This window comes from Gallus gallus, chromosome 2 (genome assembly GCF_016699485.2).
Source record: "Gallus gallus isolate bGalGal1 chromosome 2, bGalGal1.mat.broiler.GRCg7b, whole genome shotgun sequence".
Lineage (NCBI taxonomy): Eukaryota > Metazoa > Chordata > Aves > Galliformes > Phasianidae > Gallus > Gallus gallus.
The window spans coordinates 103,790,074-103,817,990 of NC_052533.1; the positions used below are offsets into that span (position 1 = coordinate 103,790,074).

Genomic DNA, 27,917 nt, shown 5'->3' on the forward strand with positions numbered 1-27,917 from the left:
AGACCTGAAATAGAAATACTCGTGTCTAGTAGGTTGTCTTTGGCAACTAGTATTTTTCAGCCTAATTTGCAAAGGAGAAAGGGATTTTTGTGTTGTGTTTTTTCTAAACCTTCACGACTCTCATGCTTCTGGAGCTTCTGAATCTGTTGATAGATAAAGAAATTTGAAAAGGAGGTGAAAGTCTCATACATGAGTTTTGGCAGGGTTTGTGTCTGGATGAGTTTGAGACAGATCGACATTGGTGCCCATGAGGAAAAAAACATGAAGGACTTCTTAGGTGCTTTTGTTCAGCTGGTTTTTGCTGGTGCATCCTTCCAAGACGGACACAAGACATTTTTCATCTGGTGCCTGTGTGATGGGAGACATAAGGAAATATCACAAATGGAAGAGGAGCTGCAGAGGAAGAAAGGAATATAAATAATCACCTAAAGTTGTATTTATCTTCAGAGTAGTGTCACTTGGCTTAGTATTAAATTGATTAGACTGTAGAAGCCTGGCAAAAACTTTGGTTTTGAACTGTGTGTTTCTTCATGGCTACTTTACCTTTTCCTTCACTTGAAGTTACAGGCAGTTTCTTTAATATTGGTAAGCCTTTGTCCTTCCCTACCACTCAATGACATAAAAACAGGTTGGCTATGGAGGTTCTGTGACTAAATAGCCTCTCAAAGGGAAAAAAAAAAAAATCAAGCTTCTGAAAAAAAAGATAAGATTTGTTTATTTATGTTTTAATTAGTAATCTTCAGTGAGGAGGGAGGATGCTACTTAATATGCTAGCAGAATATAGCATGTCTTAGTTGTGTTAGTCTTTGGTTTAAAAAGTGTTAATTTTGTTTCTTTTCAGCCAGCAGCTGCAACAGCTAGTGTTACTGCAGTTACTGCTGTAAAGCCTTTGAGTACTGGAACACCTGTAAAACTTCCAGTTACAGGACCACCTGCACAATCCATCTCCCAAAAGGCAGTCTCTGTGAAAGCAGAGGGCACAACAGTAGCACAGACCAGCACTTCTACAGTAAGGAAAAAAAGAGTTTTTAATTAAAAATTAACATTCTCTACATTCATCAGAGGTTGGAGAGCCAACTTGACATCTAACAGTCTTCTCTTTATTTCCGCCATAGGAGATGCTAGAGAATGTGAAGAAATGCAAGAATTTCCTTGCTACGCTAATAAAATTGGCATCTGGTAGTGGACCTCAAGCCACTGAGATGGGGCAGAATGTGAAGAATCTGGTGCAAAATTTATTGGTGAGACTTTTTATTTTTAAAAGCAAAGTCTGACATTTATATATTGATTTTAATGTTGAGTTCATAATTTTGTTCCTTCTCTTTCTACTTGTGTTTGTGTGTTGTTTTTTAAACAGCTCAAGAGTTGTGGTAGAATACATCAGATCCTCCAAAGTATTACATTATGACGTGCATTTTAACTCGATTCCATATTGTAATTTCCCCCCTCATTCCTATTTCATTTTATGCACACAGGTAACTGTGAGAACAGGAAGAGTTTATTGCTTTTATGTAGTTTTTGGGTCTGAGCTATTTTATGTCAGTGTAGTTTTGAGTTCTCAGTAGCAAGAGTTTTACTGTGGTGATTGTAGTTCAGTGCTGAGTCTGTATTACTGTTTTACTCCAGGACTGAACTGAGTTGCACATTGATGGTGAAGCTCTATTGAAATGAGTGTGGAATTAGCCATGTCTTTAGGCAGTGGGATGGAGAAAATAATGTGATGGCTTGCCAGCCTATCTCCTTGCCTTGTGCTGTACCCCAGCAGAGCTGGACTTTCTTGGTAATGGTTCCTGCTGCTACTCCTTTTCCTGGCATTTGACCACCACTGCGGTTTTGTCATTCCACTTTAGCAGAAGGAGATGTGCTGGTAGAAGGAGATAGCTTTGCAAGTTGTACTGAAGGAATTCCTTAGTCTAGAAAAGCATAGTGTAGAAAGCGGTGTAATTTAAGAGAACAGATTGTTTTAAGATGCAGCCTTGCAAAACTCTTTGATTTCCCTTCTCCCACTGCCTTTTTTTGTCCCTGCTGGACTATACACTACAGTTCCATTGGAGCATACTAGAATTAATCCTTGTTGTGCTTACAGTGCTTTTTATAAAGAACGGTAATTACCAGCCATTAATAAATTGTTTAACTGTGCATTTGTTTGCTTTTTGCAGTATTTTTAAAATGCTGTTTTTCTGTTATTCAGTATGTGTGTATGGTGTGAATGCAGAATAAATTAATGTTTCAGATGCATGAGGGAAACACGTAAGCAGCAGCTGTGAAGTAAAGTGGTCCTTAAGGCAGCGTTTCATGGAGTGGGTGTCAAGAATCTTAATATGCACTGAGATGTGTTGTACCAAATCCCTGCAATTGTATCAGTGGGACCTCAGTGACCTGTATCCACAGCCAGACAGGCAGTAAATCCAATGACAAGAATTGAGCTGCTTGAAGTTCTCTTCTGTGAATACATGATCCTTAAGCCCTCTGCTCTGACCACATAGTTGTTCTGTGGGAAGATAGGGGTGAAAGGCATAACTTCTCTGGTTGGCAAGAGGGCCTTTCTGTCTTCTTTACCTTCCTGAAGGTGGGAAAGGTCTCACCTGGCAGGGTGAGCAGTAGCCACCAGTGCGAGGCTGCGTGCCACTTCATCTGGGTTACTGGGGCACTGATGTATAACGGAGTCTGATGCAGCTTCCTAACCCTCTGAAGCCATTGAAATAGGTGTCTGTGGCAGGGAAGAGTAAAGAGCAATGAGGAGACTGATCAAGAGGACTGTTACCCTAAATGGAATGCAGAAGTGATGTTCTGATGTTTCTCTTTCTTCAGAAAGAAAGCATTAGGTATTGTGATTTATTATGCTTTCGTGAGCATTAGATGGGAATCATTTTACAAAAGCTATTGAGTTTCTTTTGTCTCCATTCTATTTAAATTTTGATCCTCATGCAGATAAACGGCCTTTATAGCAATAAGCACTCCTGATGGATTTTACATATTTCTGCATTAAAAATGTACTCAAAAGGGTCCACGTTACTTATAAATGTTTCTTTTAGTTCACTTTAGTGAATGTTTGAACAGATATCCTCATGTGTATTGGCAGCTACAGTGTCTGTAGGTGAACAAAGAAACTTAATTTTCTAATACTGCATCTAGATTATAACATCATTCTATCCTAAAATGCATTCTTTAAACATACAGGAGGAAAGAAGTATCTGAGTACTGAAATTGAACAACATCATGATAATGTAAACTTCCATGAACTGCTGATAAACCTGAAAAAAAGAAAGATTCATACCTATGAATTTACTGTTGCATTTATACTTTCCTCTTAGGAAGCAAAAATTGAACCTGAAGAATTTACAAAGAAACTGTACGTAGAGCTCAAGTCTTCTCCACAGCCGTATTTAGTTCCTTTTCTCAAGGTAAGTGTCTGATTGTGGATATAAAGTATTTAGATGGGGGGGGGGGGGGGAGTTGGAGGACCAGAGGACCAGAAAATATTTTTTAATTGCTTTCAAATTGTTATTTCCTCCAATCAGTTGAGGAAATGGTGCTTAGCCTAGCTAATGCTGTGTGACTGCTGCGCTTGGAAAGACAGAGGTTTTTGTGGGGGATTTCAGAAGAGTTACCTTCAGCTGTATTCTCAGGTTGGAGAGTAATTACTCTCCACTAACTACTGGAGACACATCTTTTGGAAGCTGATACATCTATAGTAGAGCAGTTACACTAAGATGACCTTTTACTTGCTCAGCAAAGCTGTAGTTGTTTTGAATTCTAATACAGAAGAGTGACAACAGAAGCTGTTTTGCAGTATTTAAGCTTAAAGAATCTGTAACACTGGCATTCTGTTGTCTGCTGGCTTGTGTTTAATTGCAGACAGTTCTTTTGTTTAAGAAAAACAAGTTCTCCTTTCTCCAGAAAGTTTCTGACAGGGCTGCTGCAACTTAAAGAAAGTAATCAGGGATAACTATCTCCATTCAGGGAAATAATTGCACAAATAAGAAAATGCTTTCTTTTGTGTATGTGCCTACTGTACTTTTTAATCATATGGTAGAATAAAGTTTATTGCCAAAACAAAAATGAACATCTTTGTCATGTAACAACCACTAAATCCCAGCAAACTTGGAAAACCTGGTTATATTTACTGAATTGCAGTGTACAGCGTTCTTAGAACTGATAGATCTGTACTTCCTTGACATTCAGTATGGGCACAGTGATGAATCAAGGAAGAATAGTTATGTGGTAAGGTGGGAGAGAAGTTTGCTGGATTTTTCCTGCATTCTTAATATTTGACAGTACGCACAACAATGATCGGGTAATGTTGCTACCACTTTGGGTGTCTAGTGCTGATCTGTTCAGGTATGGGATGAATATTTCTGTTATAGTGGCAGCCTTCAAATGCTTTGATAGTAAGTTTGTTAGACTAGAAGACTACAGTCTTCGAGTAGAAGCTGTCGAAGCTAATAGAGCTGTTGGAAGGGGTCCAGAAGAAGGCCATGAGGATGATCAGCAGGGTGGAGCACCACTCCTAGGAAAAAAGGCTGAGTGAGCTCCAGGGAGGCCTTGTGGCCTTCCAGTACTTTAAAGAGAGCTTATAAACAGGAGGAAGACTGACTTATTACATAGGTATATGGTGATAGGAAAAGGGGGATGGTTTTAAATTAAAAGAGGGGAGATTTGGATTAGATTTTAGAAGAAATCATTTACCTTGAGAGCAGAGAGGCACTGGCACAGCTGCTCAGAGAAGCTGTGGTGTTCCATCCCTGGAGGCGCTCAAGGCCAGGTTGGATGGGGCCCTGGGCAGCTGAGCTGCTAGGTGGCAGCCCTGCCCACAGTGCGAGGTGGTACTGGGTGGGCTTCAGAGTCTCTTCCAACCTAAGTCAGCCTGTGATTCCTAAGATCTCCTTGAGAGCAGCCCTGTGGGGAAGAACTTGGGGGTCCTGGTGGACAAGACCCCCACTGTGTTCTGGGCTGCATTAAAAAAAGGGGTGGCCAACAGGGAGAGGGAGGTGATTGTCCCCCTCTAGTGGGCTCTTGTGAGGCCCCATCTGGAGTACTGCGTCCAGGCCTGGGGCCCCCAGTACAGGAGGGACATGGAGCTCTTGGAGCGGGTCCTGGAGCACCTCCTCTATGAGGAAAGGTCGAGGGAACTGGGCTTGTTTAGCTTGGAGAAGAGAAGGCTCTGGGGGGACCTCATTGTGGCCTTCCAGTATGTGAAGTGAGCATATAAACAGGAAGGGGAGCGGCTGTTTACAAGGGTGGATAGTGATAGGACAAGGGGGAATGGTCTGAGACAGGGTAGGTTTAGGTTAGATATTAGGAGGAGGTTTTTCACAAAGATGGTGGTGATGCACTGGAACAGGTTGCCCGAGGAGGTTGTGGATGCCCCATCCCTGGAGGCATTCAAGGCCAGGCTGGATGTGGCTCTGGGCAGCCTGGTCTGGTGGTTGGCGACTCTGCACATAGCAGGGGGGTTGAAACTGGATGATCATTGTGGTCCTTTTCAACCCAGCCCATTCTATGATTCTCTGCTAGATATAACAATGTTGTTATTTGTCCTTTTCTTTTTTAACTCTGTCTAAATTCCTGGTGTTTTTTAAATGCCACCCCAAAAACTCAAGGGGGGGGGGGGGGGGGGGGAAAAGAGCAGGTCTTCCTGCATTGTATTTTATTATTATGACATATAATGGTTCAGAGTTTTTCATATTAACTTTCTAGAATAATATGTGCAAGAACTGCAGCGCAGAGTGCTCTGTTACTTTTGGACAGCTTTATCCTGGCTGCAGAATGACCAGGCTGTGCATGCAGGGTCAGCACAACTAACAAAGCTTTTCTTTGAGCTCTGGTAGCTGCCAGGGCAAGTTTGGCTTCATAAGTAATGTGTCTGCCTTCTGCAGGGCCCTGGCTAAGAATCCCTGCTTGACACTAGCTGTGTTCCCAGGGCAGCGTGGAGGAATCTCAGTATCACTGCAGAGCTCCAGCCTGTGTCTGGCACAGCCAGAACTCAACCTAAAGGTAGCAAGTTCCCTGGACTAGCTCACTGCCTAGGAACCAGGGAGCTGCTGCATTGCATTTGCTAACACTTCTACAACCCTTTAAGTTCCTTGGACATTCGTTAGTTTACACATAGCTCTGTCGTGTTGATGTAAATGTTTATCTTGAGTTAATAAGCTGTCGCATAATGTAGGGGACAGGTCAGTTTGGTGTAAGGACCTCAGGGCAGTTATATGGAAATTAGACTGACCTGTGTCAGGTCTGGGCTGGTGTCATGCAGAGTTTCTGTGTGCTGTCAGGTGTCACGTAGGCTTTTCTGCTTTTGGCTGTGTCCACACCCCTGTAATCCTTAATGAGGTACCCTCTACCAGTTGTATATTGTGTTAACAATGAAATACTATGACCTCAGCAGCATTGTTCAAGCAGTATCGTGGTTGAATTTAACTGACTTCATAGCATTACCCATCCCTTAAAGCATCTTGTACCTGGTTGCTTTTTTCTGACACACCTTAAGGCTGTGTAGCCAGCACAGACTAGGCTTGCTTGGCACATACTGTGGGCAGCTGCTACGGGACTGAGTGCCAAATGGCAGCTGACTTCACAGGCACTTCTCTTCACTGCTGGCCTTGTTTGAGGGGAAACACTTGTGTCTCAAGTCTGGGAAGAAATTTGATAAGGGTTGTTGCCAACTCACTTTAGCTAGTAAAGTGGAATTTTAGGTAGGGTTCTCTGTAGAGTTGTCCCTTATCTTTTGAGCTGCAGCTTTTGATGCAGCTGCTGCATGTATTTTGTTTCGCTCATTCCAACAGGTTGAAAAGAATATTGACTTTGGCTGCAATGCCACCTTGATGTTCATATCTGTGCTGGATGCTTTTGGTGAATAAACTGCATCAGGAACATGAGGAAAGTTAGGCAGTCCTTTAAAAGATGAGGAAGCAAACATTAAAGATAGGAGTGCTGTGGAAAGCCCAGATGTGCAAACAATTTGCTCACTCGGTATATTAGCAAGACATCACGTTCCTGTTGTGTGAAGCCCAGAGCAACAGCACTATGCTGGAGGCGTACGAACTTCAAAAACTGTCAGGGGAAAAAAGTTTTTGTGCGAATATACTGGTAGCTGTAGAAATGATTTCCCCTGATTCTGAGCCATAACAGATTGTAAATAGTCAAGGAGAAAATCTATGGAGGGCATGAAGATTATTCTGTCCATTAACCTTCTCAAACATAGCTGTACTAAAAATGAGATGTTGCCAGATATCTTTACTAATGTTCTCCTGTTGCAGAAAACTTAGCTGGCTTAAGCTGTGCTGCTGCAGCTATTCAGACATTAGTAAAGTGGTATCCCCCCCTAGTGTAGATACAGCTGTATTGGTATACAAGTGCTTGCATCTTCAGGACTTGCTTCTGATCTGATTGGATAATTTGTAGCTCTCTGTTGGAGAAGCTAAATGGAATAAACACAGCTGTTATGATATAGCAGACTTTTTTTTGGCAAAACAAAAAATGCTGAGATAGTAGAATAGTTCAACTGGTCTTATTCTGGAGCGTAAATTTCACATTGAAACATTCTAAACAGAAGAAATCTAGAGACAAATGTCTCCACAAATAGTGTTTGCACCAGGTACTGAAGACGCAGTGACTGTTGTCTTTGTTCAACCTATGTTGGTGATTCTTAACTTGATTCCCCATCATTTCAAGAGCACTTGTGTATCTTCTATGAATTCTACCAAAATATTTTGTTTGGAATAACCAGATTATTTCCTGATGTTAAGAAATTAAACTGAAATGTGAGGAAGAGGGTTCAGTTGCTAATGTAATGTTTAGTATTGTTGAAGACTCTTCTGATGTTATCACTTGGTTTTTTTTTCTTTTTGTCTCCTAGAAAAGCATGCTTGCCTTACGGCAGCTAATGCCAAATGCTCAGAGTTTTATCCAGCAGTGTATGCAGCAGCCTGCTCCGACCCAAGAAGCTGTTTCAACTTGTACCTCTGCACTAACTCCTTCCACAGCAGTAGCAACCTCACCTGTAGCAGCCAATTCTCTTCCTGTTATAAAACCAGTGTCTGCCTCCACGACAGTCACAGCCGCTCCTGTTATCAAACCAGTCCTTTCCAGTGCATCAGTGACAGCGTCTCTGCAGGCTATGAAGCCTGTTCCTGCCTCTGCAGTGGTGACAGCCTCTCTTCGTCCTGCACCTTCTGTCCTCACCACAACAGTATCAACATCAGGGCTCACTGCTATCCAAACTGTAAAGCCAGTCTTCACCTCTGCAGTAGCAACATCATCTCTCCAGTCTGTAAAGCCAGTGCTCGTCTCTACAGTGGCTTCCTCAGCAGCAACCCCTCTCCAGCCTTTGAAACCTGTCATGGGCACCCCCATCAGTATTAAAATCTCACAGCCCAACTCCATCGTTACGCAGCCAGTGGCCACTCAGCAGGTGGTTAAAGTGAAACAGTTGGTAAGATGAATTTCTCTCCTCTGTAACTGGGATTCTTTGCTTTGACTCTTAACATTTTGTCAAGGTGATACCAATTTGCATCTTAGAGGTGTTCTTTTATCATATGAAGCTAGCCTGTCATGAGTTAACCAGTTCTGTGATTGTTGTGGATGTTCTGCAGTTGCTGAAAAGGTCAATCTAAAGCCAGACTGTAAGTGAGGTCTTTTGCAAGATGTACTGACCACCGTTCCACCAGACTGAGCATCCAGATTGAAACATGAGAGAACATGTGTTCGGACTCCTGGTGTGCATGCAGCTGTGCTAGCTTGGTATATGAAAGAAAAGGCAGGAAATGCTTGTGTCAGAAAAAGAAATTGATGATGGGGTCCTTATGTTAATTACTATCAGATGCCTTGTGTGGGCTGTGCCTCTGCTGACCCCCAAGGATTCCAGTCTCCCTACCTTTGTAGACCCTGCTTTGCACACTTTTCAGGAATAGGTGACTTGATGATATGTAGTGATACACTAACTGAAAGGTATGAACTAGCTCAAGGAGCTTTTCAGAGGAGAATTCTGACCTCCAGATGTACTAAAATATGTTAATCGTAATGTCATCCAAAGTGAATTTTTTTCTATTAGGTCTCAAGAGGTAACAAATTCCAAGAGGAATAAATACTGTATTAAAATGATACTCTCAAAACCAATGTATTAACATTCTTTCTTGGCATAGGTTAACTTCTGGTGAATGCTAATGGTAAATACCAGAAAATGCGGATGCAGTGGTATATATATCCAACAGAGCAGCGTTGTGAAATAAGTTAGGTATTGAGATGATGAGGAGTATGCTTTGCGACCACTTGGTCTACCTGCATGGAATATTGGGCCAATAGTCTTCTTTTGGCAGATAAATAACTCTTTTATAGGGCTTCCTTGTAAAAATGTGTTCCTTCAAACAAAGGGAAAATATTATGCTTCCTCTGAAGCTAAATTTGCTTACTACAGGTGTAGTAGTACAGTACTGTGTGAATTTCCATTGCAGTTTGTTTACTGTATATACTTGATTTAACAGTATTCAGATTCACTTAAGCATTTTGTATTTGTTTTCTTCCTTTCAAAGTGTGTAAGGAAGATGTAATATAAGAATCATTCAAAGAGCTTATTCTACCAAGTTTTCACCTCTTCAGACTTAATTAAGAACAAAGCACTGAACTATATAGGGGAGGATCCTTTTTATGAATGTTTAAAAAAAAAAACAAACCAAAACTAAGCAGTGACTGTGTATGCACTAACAAACTTGGATAGTAGTAGTTAGAGCCAAATTGGAAAAAGAATTGGTACCTTTATTGTCTTCAAGGACTGAATTTGAAATTCCAGCCAGAAGAAAATGAGAGCTTCTTAGGCTGTACAAAGGCTGGAGAGCATTTGTTGGCTCCATGGCAAGCCATGTAATTCAGGGGAAAGATTGACCATCTGTACAAATAGATGAGGAAACGTAACTCTGCACTGGGGAGTCAAGATGCTTTGTGAATACAGTTTTGTTGAAGTCATGACATGACTTCTGCCTTCTTTGGTACTGCAGATAGGCATCCTTAATGCGATTGCTTTTCTTTACTCTGTGTTACAAACATTGACTTACATATAAAGCATATTTTTGTCTAGTTTGGGTAGATCCCAAGCATAGCAATTAAAATAACTTCTCTTCAAAACTGGTGTTTAATTTTGGTCTTAGATGTAGATGAAGGGCTTAGTTGACTGCTGGCAGCTCAGCCGTATCGGGATGTTGGTGTTTGTTCAGGCAGCCGATTAGCACAAGGAGCGAGTTGGTGGAAGCGGCTGCATCTTCTAGGACTTCCCTGATGCCTTGCCTTTTAAAAGGAAGAGGGCCTGCCTGCTCCCACAAGAAAACAAATCAGGATCTTGCCTCCCTAAAGAGAAGGGTCCTGCTGCCAACTGAGAGGAAGCACATGCCAGCTGTGCAAATCTGTCCGTACAGTGCTGCCAGCAATTTTTTTTCCTTTCTGGCCCTCAGAGTTTTCTGATGCCATACATTCTCTCTGCATGTCTGTTTCTTATTTGTCTTTCTTGTGCTCAAGGAATGTTAAGGAAGCATCTTCTGTGCTTTCATGTGCCAGCTCTATTGCAACATCATTGGTGCTTCAGATTGCAACGCTGCAGTGGTTTCCTATTAGAACTGTGATGGGAGTGATGCAGCATGCAGCTCTTTCTTTTCTGGAGCATGGTTATCACAACTCTGTGTCTGTATGGTGGATTCCAAGGGATCTGCTCTTATGGGATGCTGTTGGGACCGGATGGTGTGTCTGTGCTGTCTTCTCAGCAGCTGCACACTGCAGAATACCCTCCCTGTGACTTCTTTCTTTAATATGAACTAATTTAAGTGCATTTGCTTGCAAAGATTTTTCACCTGAGAAATAAAGCGTGTCTTGCCAGAGTATTGCTTTGTCTTTGTAGAACATGGTAAATCAAAGTTTGTTACCAGCTGCTGTCTTCTAACGGTAAGAACACTTCTATGAAAATACAACTTACAGCATTAAGAGCAAGAACTTTGTGGTGTGGTCCCTGCAGCCACCAGTAAGGTGTGCTCATTGCTGCTGCTGGTGGCTGAAGCTACTCAGGTCCCTCTCAGGCAGCTGTTTCCGAGCTGTCAGCTGGATGTTGCATTGCACTTTAAGTGTTGCTGCTCTTTATTCTGATGTCTCTGTCAACTTACTTATGGCATGCTAACCTGAAGAAAAGAGACAGTAACTCTTTTTCTTATAGATACCTCTTTTTGTAGAATTTTATTTTCTGGCATTAGATCCTTGTTGAAATTTCTAGGATTGTTGCCCTTTGCTGGTTCCAAGGACTTTCAGCTTTTGCTAGCCTAGCAGCTAGAATGGCATACAAAAGCAGCTTTACTGCCAGTACATCCTTTCTGGTTTCTGGTTGATCTAGTCTCCTCAGTTACTTGATTTATTTTTCCAATCTCCACCTAGGCTATTGATGTAACGTTGCCCATCTGTTCTTTTGTCTGCCACACCTTAATCTTGACTGCTTACGCTTCCTCCTGTGCTGTTTCAGTTTTTTGTATGCTGAAGATGAAGCACCATGCTCACTGACAGTAGGGAAGATCTCTAGGTGCCTGTCAGTATGGACGCTGGCAGATCCTGTGAGTAGTTTGTCCGAGCTGCTTGGTCGTTCAGTAATTATCTGAACATATAAATTGTGCTCTTGACGTTTTTGACTTCCAGCGTCTGGAAGCTGGATCTTTTCAGAAAGATCAAATTGTGTCTTGGTTAAAAACAAATAGAAGCAAACATTAGTGTCTGTACTTGTTTGTGATGAAGTGCTCTGTGTGTGAGACTTTGTCCACAATCAGTGCCTGTATTCCTATGGTTGTTTCGTCTGCATAAAAATGTAGGGAGATGCATCTTGTGTTTTTTCCTTAAGAATGATACGTTCTTTGTCTAGTTTTTGAACATCACCTTCAGCTCACTTGTTCTACATTACCACTGTTTTGTCAAATCCTGATGCTATAGGCAGCACATAATAACTGGAGGAGTTGGGGGAGCGTGCCTTGACATCTGCAGATGCAGAGCACATCTTTTGGTGAACGTGTGGTTCTTGTACTCATGGTGTTCACCCATTTAATTTGAAGTTAGTTGGCAGGAGACAGCCTCATTTCTAAGTGCAATAAATGTCAATTCTTTACATTTAACTCTAAACTTGTGTAGTTAATTTAAATACAAGCACTGTTCGAGCATTCCTTAGACTTTCTGAAATTTGACTTAAAAAGCAGAGAATGTATTTTCTCAACCATTTTTCTATTGGCTTCTTGCCTCTGACCAGCTAGGATTCAATCTGAAGATGTTAGTAATTTTGGTAACTGTTAATCCTTGGTAAAAAGGCCTTTCTGCAACTTGTAATTAAGAGCTTTTGCAGAAGATGTATCAAAAGCTGCAGTCCGCATTCAGCTAGTAGGAGCCTTAGAAATGAAGCTTTGGGGATATCACTGTTGCTTTCTTGCATTTTAATGGTTACCTCTGAAGAGGAAGAATTAGTATTTTACAGGCTGTGCCTTTAAGTCTGTGTTGTGATGACATCCTGCTGTCAGGTTGTGTTTCTTTCAAGAGCCTCTTTAAACAACACTATCAGTCCTTTCCTTTATACCCTTTAGCAATGTATCACTGTTTTTGCACAGAGGCTCTATTCAGTTAAGGTGTTGCTAGTTAGTACTTCATGGAATGCACCAGTTAGATGGAACGTGTACTTTTGTTTAACACTTCAAAACTTGGCATCTCAATTTACAATTGACCTTGCAGTTCCAAAAATGCATTAGTAACTCCATAGTGTATACTATTCACTAGGAAAAGAATTTCGTGCAAGGCTTCTGTTTGTTTTGGTGGCTTTTATTTTTTGTGGAACTAGGTATGTGTGATACCTACCATTTCGAGCTTGTTGGCAAACAGTCTCAATATTCAATTGGTAGCCTGTTAAGAAAGACTTGGGAAAGCTTCTTAGTGTAGCAGACTGTAGAATTCAGTGAAATTTTCCTGATATAGCTACAGAAGGTAGGGATGAAACGTCTGTTAGAGCTTGCTGAATAAGCTTTAAGCTCAACATTAGTCATTAAGATTTTGTTTCTTGACTTTAAAGTTGAAAGTAGTTTTTCTTTGAGCATGCTGTTTGTTATAAACTGAGAGCTAGACATACATGCATGCCCTGCAGCAATTCTGACAGAATGAACATGTTGATATTATCTAGCTATCTGTATGTTCATTTCACTCTTCTCACTCTTCCTATTCGTTACTCCACTTGCAGGTAGTCCAACAACCATCAGGAACCATTGTAAAGCAAGTATCCACACTTCCACAGTCCTCAACACTGACTCTTCAGACACCTGTTGAGAAGAGGATGCCGCTGAATACGCTCGTTCAAACAAACCAATTTCCTGCTGGTATGGAGAAACCTCCGTAATGGAGAAGGGAGAACACTACCGAGGTGTAAAAATAAGTACGGGCTGTTGGTAGATTGCAGGGAAGTAGGAAGATAATGTATATTGGAGTGTTCAGTTCTGTTTTAGGAATCCTGATGAGAAGCTCAGCACCATGTCCACTTCTGTTGCCTGCTAAGAACATGTCACTCCATAGCAATTCACTTTCTAAAATGCTGTAAGGTCCTTGCAGTTTTTTTGAACTGTTATAATCTTGGGAATCACTTCAAGAGACTTCTTTCTTCAGCAGTTCCAGGTTGATGCATAATATAAGTTTTTGTTGCGGCCAACAAGTTTTTGCTTAAACCTCTCACTACTCAGCACAGAGGAGGGTGTTAGAGAGCGTAGGATTTTTGGCCTCACAGAACATATAGCATGTAGCACTTCAGAGTGTCTGGTTTCCTAATCGTTACCGAGTCTGCAGTACCTTTGTTAGAAGTATGAACTGATTAAACAGCATTAAAAAGCATTTTGCTTTCTACTCTGACATGTTCTTTGTTTTGTTTTAGGCTCTGTTCTGAAGCAAGTTACCCTGCCAGGAAATAAAATTCTGTCGCTTCAAGCGTCCCCTATTCAGAAAACTAAAATAAAAGAGAATGGAACAACATCCTTCAGGTAAAAATAAACAATATAGTTTACTATAGGAAGGAACAGAAGAAACAACACATATAGAGGAGGGAACAGAGCCCAGATAAAAACGGCTTTCTTTAGAGACTTATGATTGGTGTTTTTATCTTATATTATAAATTGTCAAAGAGGAATCTAAAAACTCAGACCTTGTAGTAGATCTTTTTCCTAATATAGGAAAACTGTCTCAGTGAGTTAGGTTTTTCATTATGTTGTTTCAAGAGTGTAATTACACAAACAGTGCACATCAGTATGTGTCAGTTTTTCATCTGTAGAAGAGGCGTATTGATCTTGATCCTGTGAGTACTGCTAACTAATCTAAAGTTACCCTGTATTAAAAGCCCTCCATAGTATTAAGTCAGATATAACTACTACTTTTTACAGACAGCCAGATAGCGTTGAGCTGTAATTTGGACTGGCTGGCAACCTGTTTAAAGCTGTGTGCTGTATTACAATATCTTTTATTAGCTCTTCTTACAAGCTTGTTCCTATATGTAGAGGTGAAACTCTTTGACTACACCTCTAATTGTGGCTTCTGGCATGTTCTCTGGGCTTTCAGATTTGAAGAATACTTAAAGCTTCCAGTTCTGATAACTGATTAACTTTTAAAAAGGAGAAATGATATTTTTTTTGTAGCTCTAAAATCTGATGTTGAAATAGAATTGCAGGCTGCCATAATTATGCGTTATTAGCTTTAAGACCTTAAGGCAAACTTGAAGTTAGTCTTCCAGAGGTAAAAGCAGACGTGATACCTTTGTGCTTTTGACCAGTTGACTTCTATTAGTTTGAAAGCTATGGGCTTTGTGTGTTCTGATGCATTACCCAAACAAGAACATAAAACACAAACAAACAAAAAAAAACAGCAAACAGAACACCTGATAAATATTTCAAAAAACAAAACCAATCCTCCCTAGGAATGAGATTTTTCTGTGCTCCTCCAGTAAAAATACATTAACTTTCTAGGATGAAAAAGTTTGAACTGAGTTTCTTGAAGTTCTAACTTGTCAGGTTTTTGGAGTATTTAGAAAAAACTGTGCTTCTACAGTGCGATCCAAGATGGATTTCTGCTCTGCTGGACTATGAATTTGTAATTAGCTAAAATCCATGACAACTCGGGTCTGAAATCTCTAGCTTAGCATGCTATTTTCTAATAGATTTCTTGTCTCTGAAGAATTTATCTCTTTAGATATCTTCCTGATGCTTGTACTCACCAATGCAACCAAGCAGGTCTAGCATCACATAGCGTTAGTCTAGCCTTAGCAATAGACTTTCCCATTGAGTCCTGAAGTAGATTGCTCTTTTCTGTCCTGATTTATAATATTCCTAGCAAAGCTAATTTTCCTGGCTTATGATCCATCAGCCAGCTGATGCATGAGGCAGAGAACACAATGGCCTCCTGTCAGGTTTTGTGATGAGATTTGTTATGGACAGAGAGCACATCTTCATAACTGATGTGATTGTACGTAGGTGCTTACACTTCAATGAGAGACTGTAATTTTTGTCATCAAGCCTCACTCCTTTTGCCTTGTTTTGTTAGGATTTGGGAATGTGATACTTACCAGACCCTGCTTACGTTGGATTTTGACCTTGTTTAATCATAGAATTGTATGGGTTTGAAGAGACCTTTGGAGATCATCTAGTACAACCCCCCTGCTAGTGCAGGTTACCTAGAATAGTTTGCACAAGAAAGCATCCAGGTGGATTTTTAGTATCTCCAGAGAAGGAGGCTCAACAACTTCTCCAGCAACTTGCTTTGAGAGTAACAGAATACTAGAACAAATTTCTTCCTCATGTTCATATGGAGTTTTCTGTATTTTTGGTTGTGCCTGTTAACCCCTCTTCCCATCACTGAGCACCAACAAAAAGAGTGTCCCTATCCGCTTGAGATATGCCCCCCACTGCGGCCAGGGTTGCCAACTTCTAGGTCAAGTACTAGATCAGATTGCCCAGGGCCCCATCCAGCCTGGCCTTTACCACCTTTGGGGATGGGGCATCTACAACCTCCCTGGGCAACCTGTTCCAGCTCTTCACCACTCTCTCAGTAAAAAACAAAACAAACAAACAAAAAAACTTCCCTGGCATCTCATCTACATCTCCCTTCTTTTAGTTTAAAACCATTCCCCTTTATCCTATCACTATCTACCCATGTAAAAAGTTTATTTCCTTCATGTTTAAAAATTCCCTTTAAATACTGCACCCTATCTTCATACGAGAGGTTCTCCAGCCCTTTGATCATCTTCATGGCCCTCCTCCTATGGATGCTCTCCAAAAGCTCCATGTCTTTTCTTTGTTGAGGACCCCAGACATGGACATAGTATTCCAAATAGGGCCTTGTGAGGACAGAGTAGAGGGTTGACAGTTACCTCCTTTGCCCTTCTGGCCACCCTTCTTTTGATGGAACCCAGGGATACCATTGGTCTTCCAGGCTGCAATGGCATGCTGCTGACTCATTCCATTTTTAATCAACCAGAACCCCTAAGTCCTTCTCAGCAGGATTACGCTCAAGGAGCTCTTCTCCCAGCCTGTATACATAACTGGGATTACCTTGACCCAAGTGCAAAACCTTGCCCTTTGCTTTGTTGAACAACAAAGCGAATATATACCAGAGCACCCTGGGGAAAAAAAATAAGGTGCATATGCAATTCTTAAAGTACTTGTGCATTTCTTGCATCTGTTGTATTTGTTATTTTCAAAAATGGATACAGCTGATTTGAGAATTTAGATTGGGAGGTTCCAGAAATCAGAACTGCTAGTCAAGCAGGAGTCAGATGGCAGAGTGGAAACATCTAGGCAGCTACTCCTCCTGCCAGTGGTGATCAGGAGCGCTGGTGATTCTTGCTCTGCTGGAATTGTTCTGTCCACTTTGCCTGTGGTAGTGCACAAAAGTTTGGGTTAAGTATACTTCTGTAGTTTTCACTTTTTGTATTAAAAAAAAAAAATTGAGTAAATAGAAAATGGATTGTGAAGAAAACGAGTGCGTTGTTCAAACACCAGAGGGTGCCACAGACTCACTTTTCAGCCACTACAGCCGAATTTGTAAACAGGGAGGTACATCTGCATTGCTTGAGCATCTTTTTCCAGTTGAGTATTTAATTTGAATGTCAAATAGGACTCCATACAGGGTAACATTGAGAACAGTGCATTCTGTTTTACTGTTTGTCCTGACAACTTTAACAGATTGGTAAGAGCTAGGAGAGTGTTTCTTGTTGATTTCTGGGCGTGATATGAGCAAATACAAAAAAGCATTAATGGCTGTGGTAAAGATGATGGACTTTGTGGAGATGAAAGCAAGTCAGCATCTAACCAAACACCTCCATGTGTATTCTAGAATATTTGTCACTTATCACTTTAATGGAACAGTTTCAATAGTTCACTCTAAATACATGATACCATGCTTAAAATAATTGAGCTTCATTAAAATAACACGGAATAATGAACAGTAAAGAGTGCAGACTTCACTTGGTTTCTGAAACTTGTTATTTGCTAGTGAGCACTATTGCTAGGGAAATTTTGTGGTGCGTTCTTTGGGTTAAGTAAAATAAGTACAGTGGTGTTTTTCTAAATGCAAATGAATCTTTCATCGAAGCTAGTGACTTAGTGCAGTCTTATGTCTGGCAGTGAAGAAGTTAGAATTGGTCTTCAAAACGAGTACAGGTAGAGATGGCTACTTGTGCACGAGTTCTCGTATGCGTGCACTCGTAAGAGAGATTGCAATTGGAAATATAGAAGAAAATAGTAACTTGATACTGTGTGCTGAAGCATAGAATTGTGGATAGATGTATAGTCCAGAAGTTTACTTGTTGCTTTCTTGAGTATTTGGAGTGTGTAGCCAGATTGAAAGCTGAAATGGTGTGATAGATTACCTGTGCTATAAGCATCCTAAGTAGACTACATAAACAGGGATCCTTTTCTTAGTGTGATGAATATGAGCCACAAGCCTAGTCAGGAAGCTATGTCTAGTTAAGACTTAATGAATGAAACTAATTTGAGAATGTGTTGGTTTTGTTTTCCCTAAACAAATTATATAGAAGCTGTCTGGCATGCGAGTACGCAAATGAAAGGCAGGAAAGGTAGAAGAAGGCTGGATTCATTTCCTAGCCAGGCTCCTCTTCATAATACTGTGGGAGAAGTCTTGCACCATGGAACACTCTTAAAGTCCAAAAAAGAAAAATCTATAGTTTAAGGAAAAACAGACAATATTGCTTTCTTGCATCTTTTGAGCATCACTCATGACCTGCTCCTGGTTCAAGAGTTATTTAGGCCATACAGTGCTTTCTGAGGGTGAACTTCATCAGAGAACTCCTTTGCAAAGACTCCTTTTTCCCAGATCAAAGATGTTCAAATTGAGCGTTTCCAACAGCTTATCTGAATTAATACTGCAGGCTTCTACTCTGTATTGGTCCTAAACCCTCAAAGCCAACATTACAGCCTTTGTCACTTTGTGAAGCAAAAAGGCTTTCTATTTATGATCTAAAGATTTCTGAAAATAACTTGGATTGTTTCAACGCAAAATTTCTCCAAAGATCTCACATATGAGATTTATTAAGTATTTTAGCTTACAAGACCAATCTTAAAGCAGAAACATGCAAACTATTTGCTTAATGTGAGCTTTACCGTGACGGCAGGGAGCCCTAGCTTTGTTAGCCTGAAACATGCCACAGTTGGATTTTTATTTTGAGCTTCTACAACAGAATCCAGGTTACAAGGGAATGCTAAGAACTAGAGCTCTGCCACTGTTCTTCAGAAGCATGGCATCCTTCACACCACATACAGACGTACAGTAGGACTGATTCAGAGAGCATGATCTGGGTTGGTTGTAGCATACAGGCAAGAAGGTAACTCTCTGGAAAAAGAAGTAGAAATCAGCTTTGTGCTAATACACTTTTCCTGTCATCTTCAGTTTGTAGGACAGGCATCTCTGTTAGAAAATTGCCTTGCTTATAGTTTGATGAATCAATATTCAACTTTATTCTACACTTGTTGCTATTCAGTGAGTTGTGCTTTTATAACAAATTTCAAGTAACTTGTGACTTCAACTTAATAACTCCAAGAGGAACCTTGACTTCTGAATACCATTGCTAATAAATACCACTTCTGTAAGATCAGTGGTGGAGGTGGGGAGTCTCATGGGAATTTTAAACCCTGGTTTACCTCAGCCCTTTGTTTCCAAGGTTGTTAAAAATTTAAGTTTCTTCTAAAGAATTTGCATACCTAGCAACTGAGTCATTAGTCAAACTAATGTTTGAGAAACTTGAATGAATTGTGAAGGCTTGTTACAAGGCTTCTTTACCTATGCACTCCCACACCAAAAACTTGTAGTATAGACGTATCGTCCAAAATAAATGAACATACTTGTTGATAGAAGGGGCCTTTTCTTTGTATCCATTCTGAACGATGCATAAAATGTTGTATTTCTCTTTAGTAGAGATGAAGATGACATAAATGATGTGACTTCCATGGCTGGAGTCAGCATTACTGAAGAGAGTGCATGCATTCTGGCAACAAATTCAGAGCTCATTGGTACTGTGACCCGCTCTTGTGCAGATGAACCTTTCCTGCTTTCAGAAGCACTTCAGAAGAAGATTTTGAATATCGGTGAGAACAAAACATGTAATTAATATGTGTTGATGTAGCGTGTCCTTGCCTCTTTCGTTAGCCAGCCTCTCATCTTTGAAGGAGTCAGAACTCTAAGATATGTCAACTTCATTCTTGTGTTTTTACTGAACTATACTGACCCCTTTTACTAAAGAAATAATCTTCAAATTTTTTTTTCGTGTAGAAGTAGATTGAAGTGCAGTAGGGGAGAAGACAAACTGGTGCCACTTCTACATATAAGAAGTTAGCTACTACTACTCTTACATTTAATAGAGCACATTAAAAACATACAGATGTTAATTTCACATGCTGAAGTATGCTTTTCTATTCCTGCAGCTTGTAATTGGATACATTAAATTGACTTCTCTAAAAACATTTGCATTTCTTAGCCCGCTGGGGTGTATATATATTCTGCTGACCAAGGTTGCAGATCCTGCCCCTGTGGTTAGGAAGAAATTTCATACTGCTGATAGAATCATAGAATTGCTCAGGTTGGAAGAGACCTCAAAGATCATCAAGTCCAACCTCAACCTAACCATACTACCCTAACTCTAACAACCCATCACTGAATCATGTGCCTGAGCACCACATCTAGACAGTTTTTAAACACATTCAAGGATGGTGACTCAACCACCTATATGCACAGGGCAGGCCTTTGCTTATGACTCCCTCTATGGAAAACTCTTTCATTGATTTTATACAAAAGGAGATGTTAGTTATCTGTATCAGTGGATAATAGTGTGGAATGTATGTCAAATGTGTAAAATGTGATCAAAAAGGGTTTTTTTTTTTTAATATGTATCAATTTAACTGTTACTTTCAGCGAAACTAACCATTGCTTGGCAAGATACCTTATGTCAAAGCAGGGAGTGGAGTGTGCATTTGTATAGCACTACCTTGTTTACAGCAAACTAGATATTTTTCAATGCCTTGCTACTGTTTTCTGCTTGGTAGCTTGCCATTCTGTAACAGTGATTTTTTTTTTTTTTGCAGCTCAGCATCTATAATGTAAAGCCCCCAGTTCATATGTGCAGCCATAATTCTGTTGGAGTGGTCTTGTTACGTAGTCACAGTGTCTTCCCATTTCTATGTGTGACTTATTCCCAGTCCAAGCAATGCAACTAGCCTGTGAAAAGCATGTATCTTGCAAATTCTATATGATACCTTCATATACTCCACACTCCATATACTCCACACTGGCACAAATGTGCCATTTGAACTACATTGGGTATGGTTCAGTGAAGGCAGTGCTGTGTTATTGAAAGGGGAGAATACATGTTGGAACTGGAGCATAGAAGCTGTTCTCATAGATTAGTAGAAGGTTATCTAGTTATCCAGGAAGTAAATATAAGGAAAAATAGAGCTCTAAAAAAAAACCAACCCACTGTGTACTTGTACAACAACTGTTTTGTGGTGTTCAGACAACTTATTTAAAGATGGAAAACATAAGCACAACTTTCAAGACTTGCATGATAGTCGTTCCACATTTATGACATGAATTATTATTAATGAAAAATATTTTGATAGTGAGGAAAGGATTACTATCAGGGAGTACAACAGCTTAGAAAATAAACACTTCTGTTCCTTAACTGAGAGCCCTCTTCTGTTGAGGAAGCGTGTGTGGAGGGTGGTTTTGAGGTGTTGGGGAATTTGATTCTATTCTTAAACTGAAGTTTCAGGTATCCTGATTGCCTAGCACTAAGTTATGGAGGAAGCATTAAAAGATGCTTGAGCAAAATGAGCTTTGCAGTCAACTGAAGTACAGACTAATATTAATCATCTGAATTCAAACAGTGAGAACATTTTGATCATAGTCTGGGAAAACATTGTAGATTCTCCTTGTCCTGCTACTCTAATTAAAAATGTATAATAAAGGCAGAAGAAATAGGTGATTAGTTTTTTACAGTGTACTGTTTATCCATTCTTAACACTCCACTTGGCAGTAAATACCAAAATGGATTTTGAATGCATACTATGTATTGCATCATAAAGTCCTAACAGCTATTGTAAATGCTATGAGGGGCAAGAAAAAGAGCTTCTGGTAGGTACTGTGCAGAAGGTGTGTGAAACCACTGTCAGCCTCACCCACAAGGCAGTGCTTTCCAGGTGTCCTGATGAGCTGCATTGTGTCAATCACAGGCATGCTGCTCCATCATAGCCTGCAGGAAGGTGTGGAGGTGACTCCTCATGCTGAGCATGGGGTCCAGGCAGCCTCAAAAGCAGCAGCTGAAATGCAGAGGAGCAGCAGTACTTGTCTGCGAACAGGGAGAGTGGTGTCAGCCAGAGAGAATGGGTTGAAGGCATGATGATCCCAGTTGGTCTAGATCTTTGTTTTTAAAGCTTCTATCTTGGGGTAGTTGGGTCAGTCGACTATGGATTGGTTGGTTTTGAGGTAGGTGAGAGGAAGCCTGGGTCTCACACGCTTGGAGAGCACTGCAAAAACTTTCCCTATTCATTGAATAAATGTGATGAGTTGTTAACAAGCACGGTGTCAAGCAGGGCAAAATGTAATTCTCTATTTTTTTTAATTACTGAAATTAACAGAATATGGCACTAATTTCTACAGCTACCACATCTCCCCATCCCTGAACATGAAGCTTGATTTGTGTTCTTATTAACTTCGTCCTATAAATGACCTTGCAAGGAGAGTGATTCTAGAGGCTAAGTGAAACAATGTCTATATTTTCTGAAGCTCCAGGCTAAGTTTTATTAATGTAGTGTCTAAGATCTTTGAAGTTGTGACTTTACCAGGAAAATCATAATCTCCAAACCTTTATTCATAATGGGTATGACTTCCAGGGGGAACAGAATACCTGCTGTGCTAATTATTTCAATTATCAGCTACTACTAAAACACGTAATGGATTTTCTCTGCTTCCACAGGTAAAAGGCATGACATTATGGAACTTAACTCTGATGTTGTGAACTTGATCTCCCATGCTACACAGGAGAGATTACGAGGGCTCCTAGAAAAACTAACTGTAATTGCTCAGCACAGAGTATCAACCCATAAGGTAAAGGAAATCATTAAGCAAGTTTTGTGCAAAAGTCTTCCTGCTTTACCACCTTGAAGCTAAACTTCTTCCAAGCATAGGTACATCGCATGCAATATATTAATTTTTTTCAGTATCTACCAAAGGCTGATTTTTTTTAACTGTTTATAGCCTCTAACTATTCGTTATACTTTCCATTCAACTTGTTAGATAAGCACTCTTAAAACCAAACATAAATGCATTTCTAGTTTTCCGTAGAAATGGTGGCTGTCATGTAAAAATCTCCCTTTTACATGGTAAACATAAAGCTATTGGTGGTTGGATTGATTTAGGGGCTTGCATTTGCTTATTGCATTTACTGTTGGTGGAACCATGGTACTGACTCAGCAAAAGACCTTGAGAATTTTACTATTTTATTTTCAATGTTCTCTGTGAAAGTAGAGACCCTTTGATGTTAGTCTCAGGAATTCTTGTACCTCCAGTGCTACTTAAAACCTCCTCCTTGTGGTATTCACTGAGTATGAAGGAGGTCGGATATCACTGAGCCAATTTTTGTGGTGTTTGTGTGGTACGAATAGGAAGCAATAACTTACTAGTGACCAAACTAGCACTTTGAGACTTTTCTTTCTAAACAAAGGTATGAATCCTTTTTTTTTTTTAAGTATCAAACAGGAACTTTATTTCAATATAACAAGAGCAATCAACTGACAGGATAGGAGTTATTTTTTAATAGAATGCTTTTTATAGGCTTCTAAATAGGGGAGAAGTAATATTAAAGAGCAGGAACTATTTGGAAACTTCCAAGTATTTATAATGATGTCCATTGCAGCTGGAGTATGCCATTCCTTGCCAGAGGAGTTTTTAAAAAATTCAGTGCAGAAGATGTGTACAATTTTTGAGAAGACTATGTTCTGTGTTGTCTCCAAAGTAGGTGATCCAGTGTATCTGTGAGCTGAAGTGAGGTGGAAGCTGAAGTCTTGAGGGGCTCTGGTAGGACTCAGTGCCTTGTAAACACCAAAGGTGTCAAGAGGGTGTTTTTGGACAGTGGGCTTGGAGAGGGTGACTTTCCTCAATGAAAACAAAGGGAAAACTGGTAGGTTTTGGTCTGATTGAATTGCCAGAAGCAAAGATAAGATTGTATGACTGCAATAAACTTCTCAAAAAGAAAAAAAAAAAAAAAGAAAAAGAAAAAAGCTGTACTGGTCATAATCTTAGAGGCACAGATGCCCTTTCTCAATAGGAAGATGGTATTAAACTGCAGGTGAATGTCCTGGAAGATTGCACCTGTGATTATTCTCACATGAATAATATTGCAAGTACACTGACAGGCTTTTAGAAATCTACATTCAAGAGCAGAACGCTTCAGGGTCTTAGAGCACTGCTATGTATTTGTATGGGCCTGTATTCTATCTCCCCCAGTGCTTGCCACTGCTATCTTTTGTCCCTCTAGGCTATAGGCTCTGATGTGGACTCCATGCATTTCAGAAAATCATCCAGACACTTTACATGAGGATTGGATAGATGCCCTGCAAGGCTTTTTATTGGCATATCTTCATTAGGAACAGAGAGTATCATGACAGATGTGGTGACATCAAGGTAACTATGCTAGGGTAGAAGTTGTTGTGAAAGTTAGTAATTCATGGGTTAATACCAAGGAGACCCTTCCTACTGTGTTAGGCTCATGCCTAGCAGCTTCCATCTGATGGCTAGCCCTTCAAAGAGATTTGGCAGGTTAAAAGCTTTGTATCCCAGCTTACTGCTGTGCAGACTTTCCAACTTCTGCCATTTTTGCTTTAAAAAAAAAAGCCACACACTTAATTGTAATTGAAAGTTACTAATTTAATTAGTATTGAACTGTCATGGTGATCTCTATCCAAAGCAGGGAATAGCCTTTTGAATTGCTATAAGCCGATGTCTGTTCTGCAGCTCTTATTGCAGTTCCTTGAGAAAGGCCTAGTAGGATGATAAAGACAATCAGCTAAATGGTTCCATTCCTCAGCTGCTTCTCTTTGATCTGTAGAGCCGCTGAGGTATGAATGTGCCTGTGACATCACATGATAGCCAAGACCAGAATTAACAGTGACAGCTAAATATGTAGTGATTAAAAATGTTTTTGTTGTGGATTGGGTTTAGCACAGTATGAGACAACCGTTCTGTTTCCTGTATTTGGAGCTATGAACTCCTGGCTTTGAGAGTTGTATGCTGTTGTGAACATGGCTTAATTACAACATTGACCTACTGCGCGGTATCAGTGAAGTATGTCAGCCTAGACTGTCCTGTCAGTATGGCAATATGATGTTGCAACTCCATTGGTTAAAAGGGGTAAACTGCTGTAATTGCTCCTAGATGTGAAAAATGTCAGCATTCCCCTTCTTTTCTTTCCCTTGCCCCCTGCCCAACTCTAACCCAACAAACTGCAGAGAGAAGCAACTCCTGAGAGGTTAAGAGACTCTTCTGCTCTTAACTTGGTTTAGGTAAAGCTGAAGCTCAATAAGTTCACTTAGAGTAGCTGATCCTCTGTAACCTCTTGTGTCTGTGCTCTGTCCTCAGCAAGGCTTTTCAACATCATTTAAATTATTCAGCTCTTGAAGAAGATCTGTATGGGATTCCTCCAGCTTCACTCCTGGAGGACTGAGTAGAACGTAGCTTCCACATGTGTTTTTTTCTGTGCCTCTTGACATACAGTACATTCTTGGTGCTGAACTGGAAATACCTTACATTTCAAATTCATTTAAAAGTACATGGCAGTCTAGAAAGGAGCTTGCAAATTGTGGACAAGATGTACAGCTTTCCTTTTAATTTGTTGTTGGATGTTCTCACATACTTTAGACATGCTCTGTATTGTGGTTACTTGTGTTACTTGTCACTAACTTAAATCCTCAGATTCTCTCCCTAATTACAACCTGTGTGTAACTTCAGTTTTTGCAGCAATCACACTATTGTAGCTGGGGTCTGTCTGGCCTTATGGGAGGAAATTAACCATTTATATGAACAAAGACTAATCCAGCTTGCTTCCTCATAACAATAGTGGTTACAAGTTATGCACAGGTAGTGTTTTTTGTTGAAGCAATTACAGTGCTAACAGATGACAGATAGCAAGTTAGTTGAGTAGAAAGGACAAAATATAACTGCACGTTCTTAAGAGACTTCATCTTAAGCATCTGTTGAGTAAAAATTGTGAAAAATAAATAAATGAATTCTCCCAGTTCTTGTCCCATACTGGTTTATGATACTGCATTGGGGTGCTTATTGTTGGGTGGCTTGCATCACTAATTGGCATTGAGTCTTTGATTTGACTTAAAAAATGTAATTATCTAACCCTGACTTTCAGTATTCCAGAATGAAGCGTTTCTAAACTTTGAAAAATAATCTTCTGGTAATATGGCTTTCTTCTTTGTCCTGTTAAAAGGATTGCAGCATGGTGGTGGATTATAAACTACCGCTCCGAAACAAATTGTACTTGTGCTGAGGCTGACTCATGAAGTGTGTGTTTTGTGGGGAGCAGTAAAAAGTTGAGAGCAGTAACAAGAGGGAAGAGAAAGGCTTGTCAGACTGTTTTGCAGAACCACAGACTCTGCTTGAGAAGGACAAAGTCTCCTTAGTTGCAACACATGGTGTGGTCTGAGCCACAAGTGGTGATACGTGACAATGTGGTGGCTCACTGAAAAGACCGAACTGAATACAAGGAGAGGGATTGATTTCATGCTTTGTCTGAATTGTGAGAATTAAGTTTGGAAGACAGCAGTGCCTCACAATGTGACTTTTACTTTTCTTCCAACTTTTAGAAGTATATGAGTGTGGGAAGAAGAGTCTGAGTATACTGTGTCTGAAAACGAAGTATTTGGAAATTGACGTCACTGATAATTTATATATGTAAAATATATACCCTTCCTTAAAATCTACCTGTAAAACATACTGTGCTTGTTCCATAGGAATTGCATATCTGGGTTGCTTCATTTAAGTGTGATATTGGATGGTGTATTAAGAAGGATCGCTGAAAATGCATATGTTTGGCTGGTAAAAGCCTAAGTGTAAATTTATCAGAAAAAGAGATCACAAAATAAGAGACAGAAGACTCTAGGGTGTACATTAGAGTGGTTCAAATGAGTATCTTGTTTTGCTTGATGCCCTTTTGTCCAATGTGTATATTTCAATAGCCTGTGTGGAAGAGCAGAAGCAGTGAAAAACTAGATTTTCATGGCTGACACTGTTTTAGATCTTTCTTTTTGTTGTTCTTCCTTTCAAGACAAACTAAAACTAAGTCACTTGGTCTTTCCAAAGAGGGGAAAAAAAATGATAAGAAAAACAAACTACCGATTGCTGTCTTTTTTTAATAGCTACGTACATACTAAAGTGACTGTAGTCTTGTTTCAATGCATACATGTCCAGTTAGTGTTACAACCAGTCAGTAGTATTCATTGGCCCAGCTTTGAGTTGTGCATTGGACCAGGTGACTTCCGCAGATCACCTTTCAACATAAACTATTCTGTGATTTGAAAGCATCCCCTGATGCAGAAGTATCTATTTCTGGAGCTACAATAAATGATATATAATCACCTCACCTTTCCCACTCACAAAATTAATATAACCAGTTCTATTCCCCACCAGGCAAGGTGGGGATTAAATGGTAAAATGGCAAGGTTCTGGATTAAATGGCAAAAATTTCAAAAGTTTGAGTCTTATGTTTTTCTTCATCCGCTGTCTTTAAATGGGAAAGGATACGATGATCTCTCACTTCTCAGTTCTGTTCTTTCTCCTCTTTAATAATCCATCCAGAAGACAATATTGTTTGTTTATTGTTATGAAATTTATAATAGCCTTTCATAAAGACTACAGTTCTAATATTATAGTCAATGGACAGTAGAATGAGGTGTTGATTTTGTCAATTGCTCCATAACCTCTTGCTAGTCACAGATCCAAAGAAGCACGCTTCAGTGGAGAGAAGATACATAAATGGCTACCTATGACCTGAAGTCTTTCTAAAACATCTTATATTTCTCAGCTTGAGAAAGCAGCATTCTTTTCAGGCTGTTTCCATTTATTAGCTCTAGTGGTGTATAAAATTCTGTCTAACAAAATTCTCTTTCCAGGGGAGTGAGACATACATTGTATCTAGTGATACCAGAGCACAGCTAAAATTTCTGGAGAAGCTTGATCACCTAGAAAAGCAAAGAAAGGATGAAGAGGAACGTGAAATGTTGCTACGGGCAGCCAAGGTAAGAAGATCATTTCTTGCTTTTCAGGGCTGAAACACTGCCCTTATAACTAGTCTTTAGTGTTTAGGGTAGCTCAGACCATAC

The 27,917-nt window shown here is 40.0% G+C and overlaps 1 protein-coding gene across 6 annotated transcripts in view; it reads left to right on the top strand.

Annotated features, from left to right (window-relative positions):
• Window positions 1-27,917, top strand: part of TAF4B (TATA-box binding protein associated factor 4b) — a 73,298-nt gene that overhangs the window by 19,245 nt on the left and 26,136 nt on the right. For 3 of the 6 annotated variants that reach the window (XR_003073896.3, XM_419170.8, XM_015277993.4), the window contains 9 exons: window positions 842-1,009; window positions 1,116-1,241; window positions 3,315-3,404; window positions 7,859-8,434; window positions 13,232-13,367; window positions 13,913-14,018; window positions 19,453-19,625; window positions 22,508-22,638; window positions 27,708-27,833. Coding sequence is in view for 4 of the 6 variants with exons in the window: in XM_419170.8 (XP_419170.7) it covers window positions 842-1,009; window positions 1,116-1,241; window positions 3,315-3,404; window positions 7,859-8,434; window positions 13,232-13,367; window positions 13,913-14,018; window positions 19,453-19,625; window positions 22,508-22,638; window positions 27,708-27,833 (1,632 nt within the window). In the remaining 2 variants the exon portion in view is untranslated. Of the gene's footprint in view, window positions 1-841; window positions 1,010-1,115; window positions 1,242-3,314; window positions 3,405-7,858; window positions 8,435-13,231; window positions 13,368-13,912; window positions 14,019-19,452; window positions 19,626-22,507; window positions 22,639-24,067; window positions 24,214-27,707; window positions 27,834-27,917 lie in introns of those variants that run through there. The other 3 variants (XR_003073897.3, XM_025147906.3, XM_025147907.3) reach the window with 3 other exon arrangements.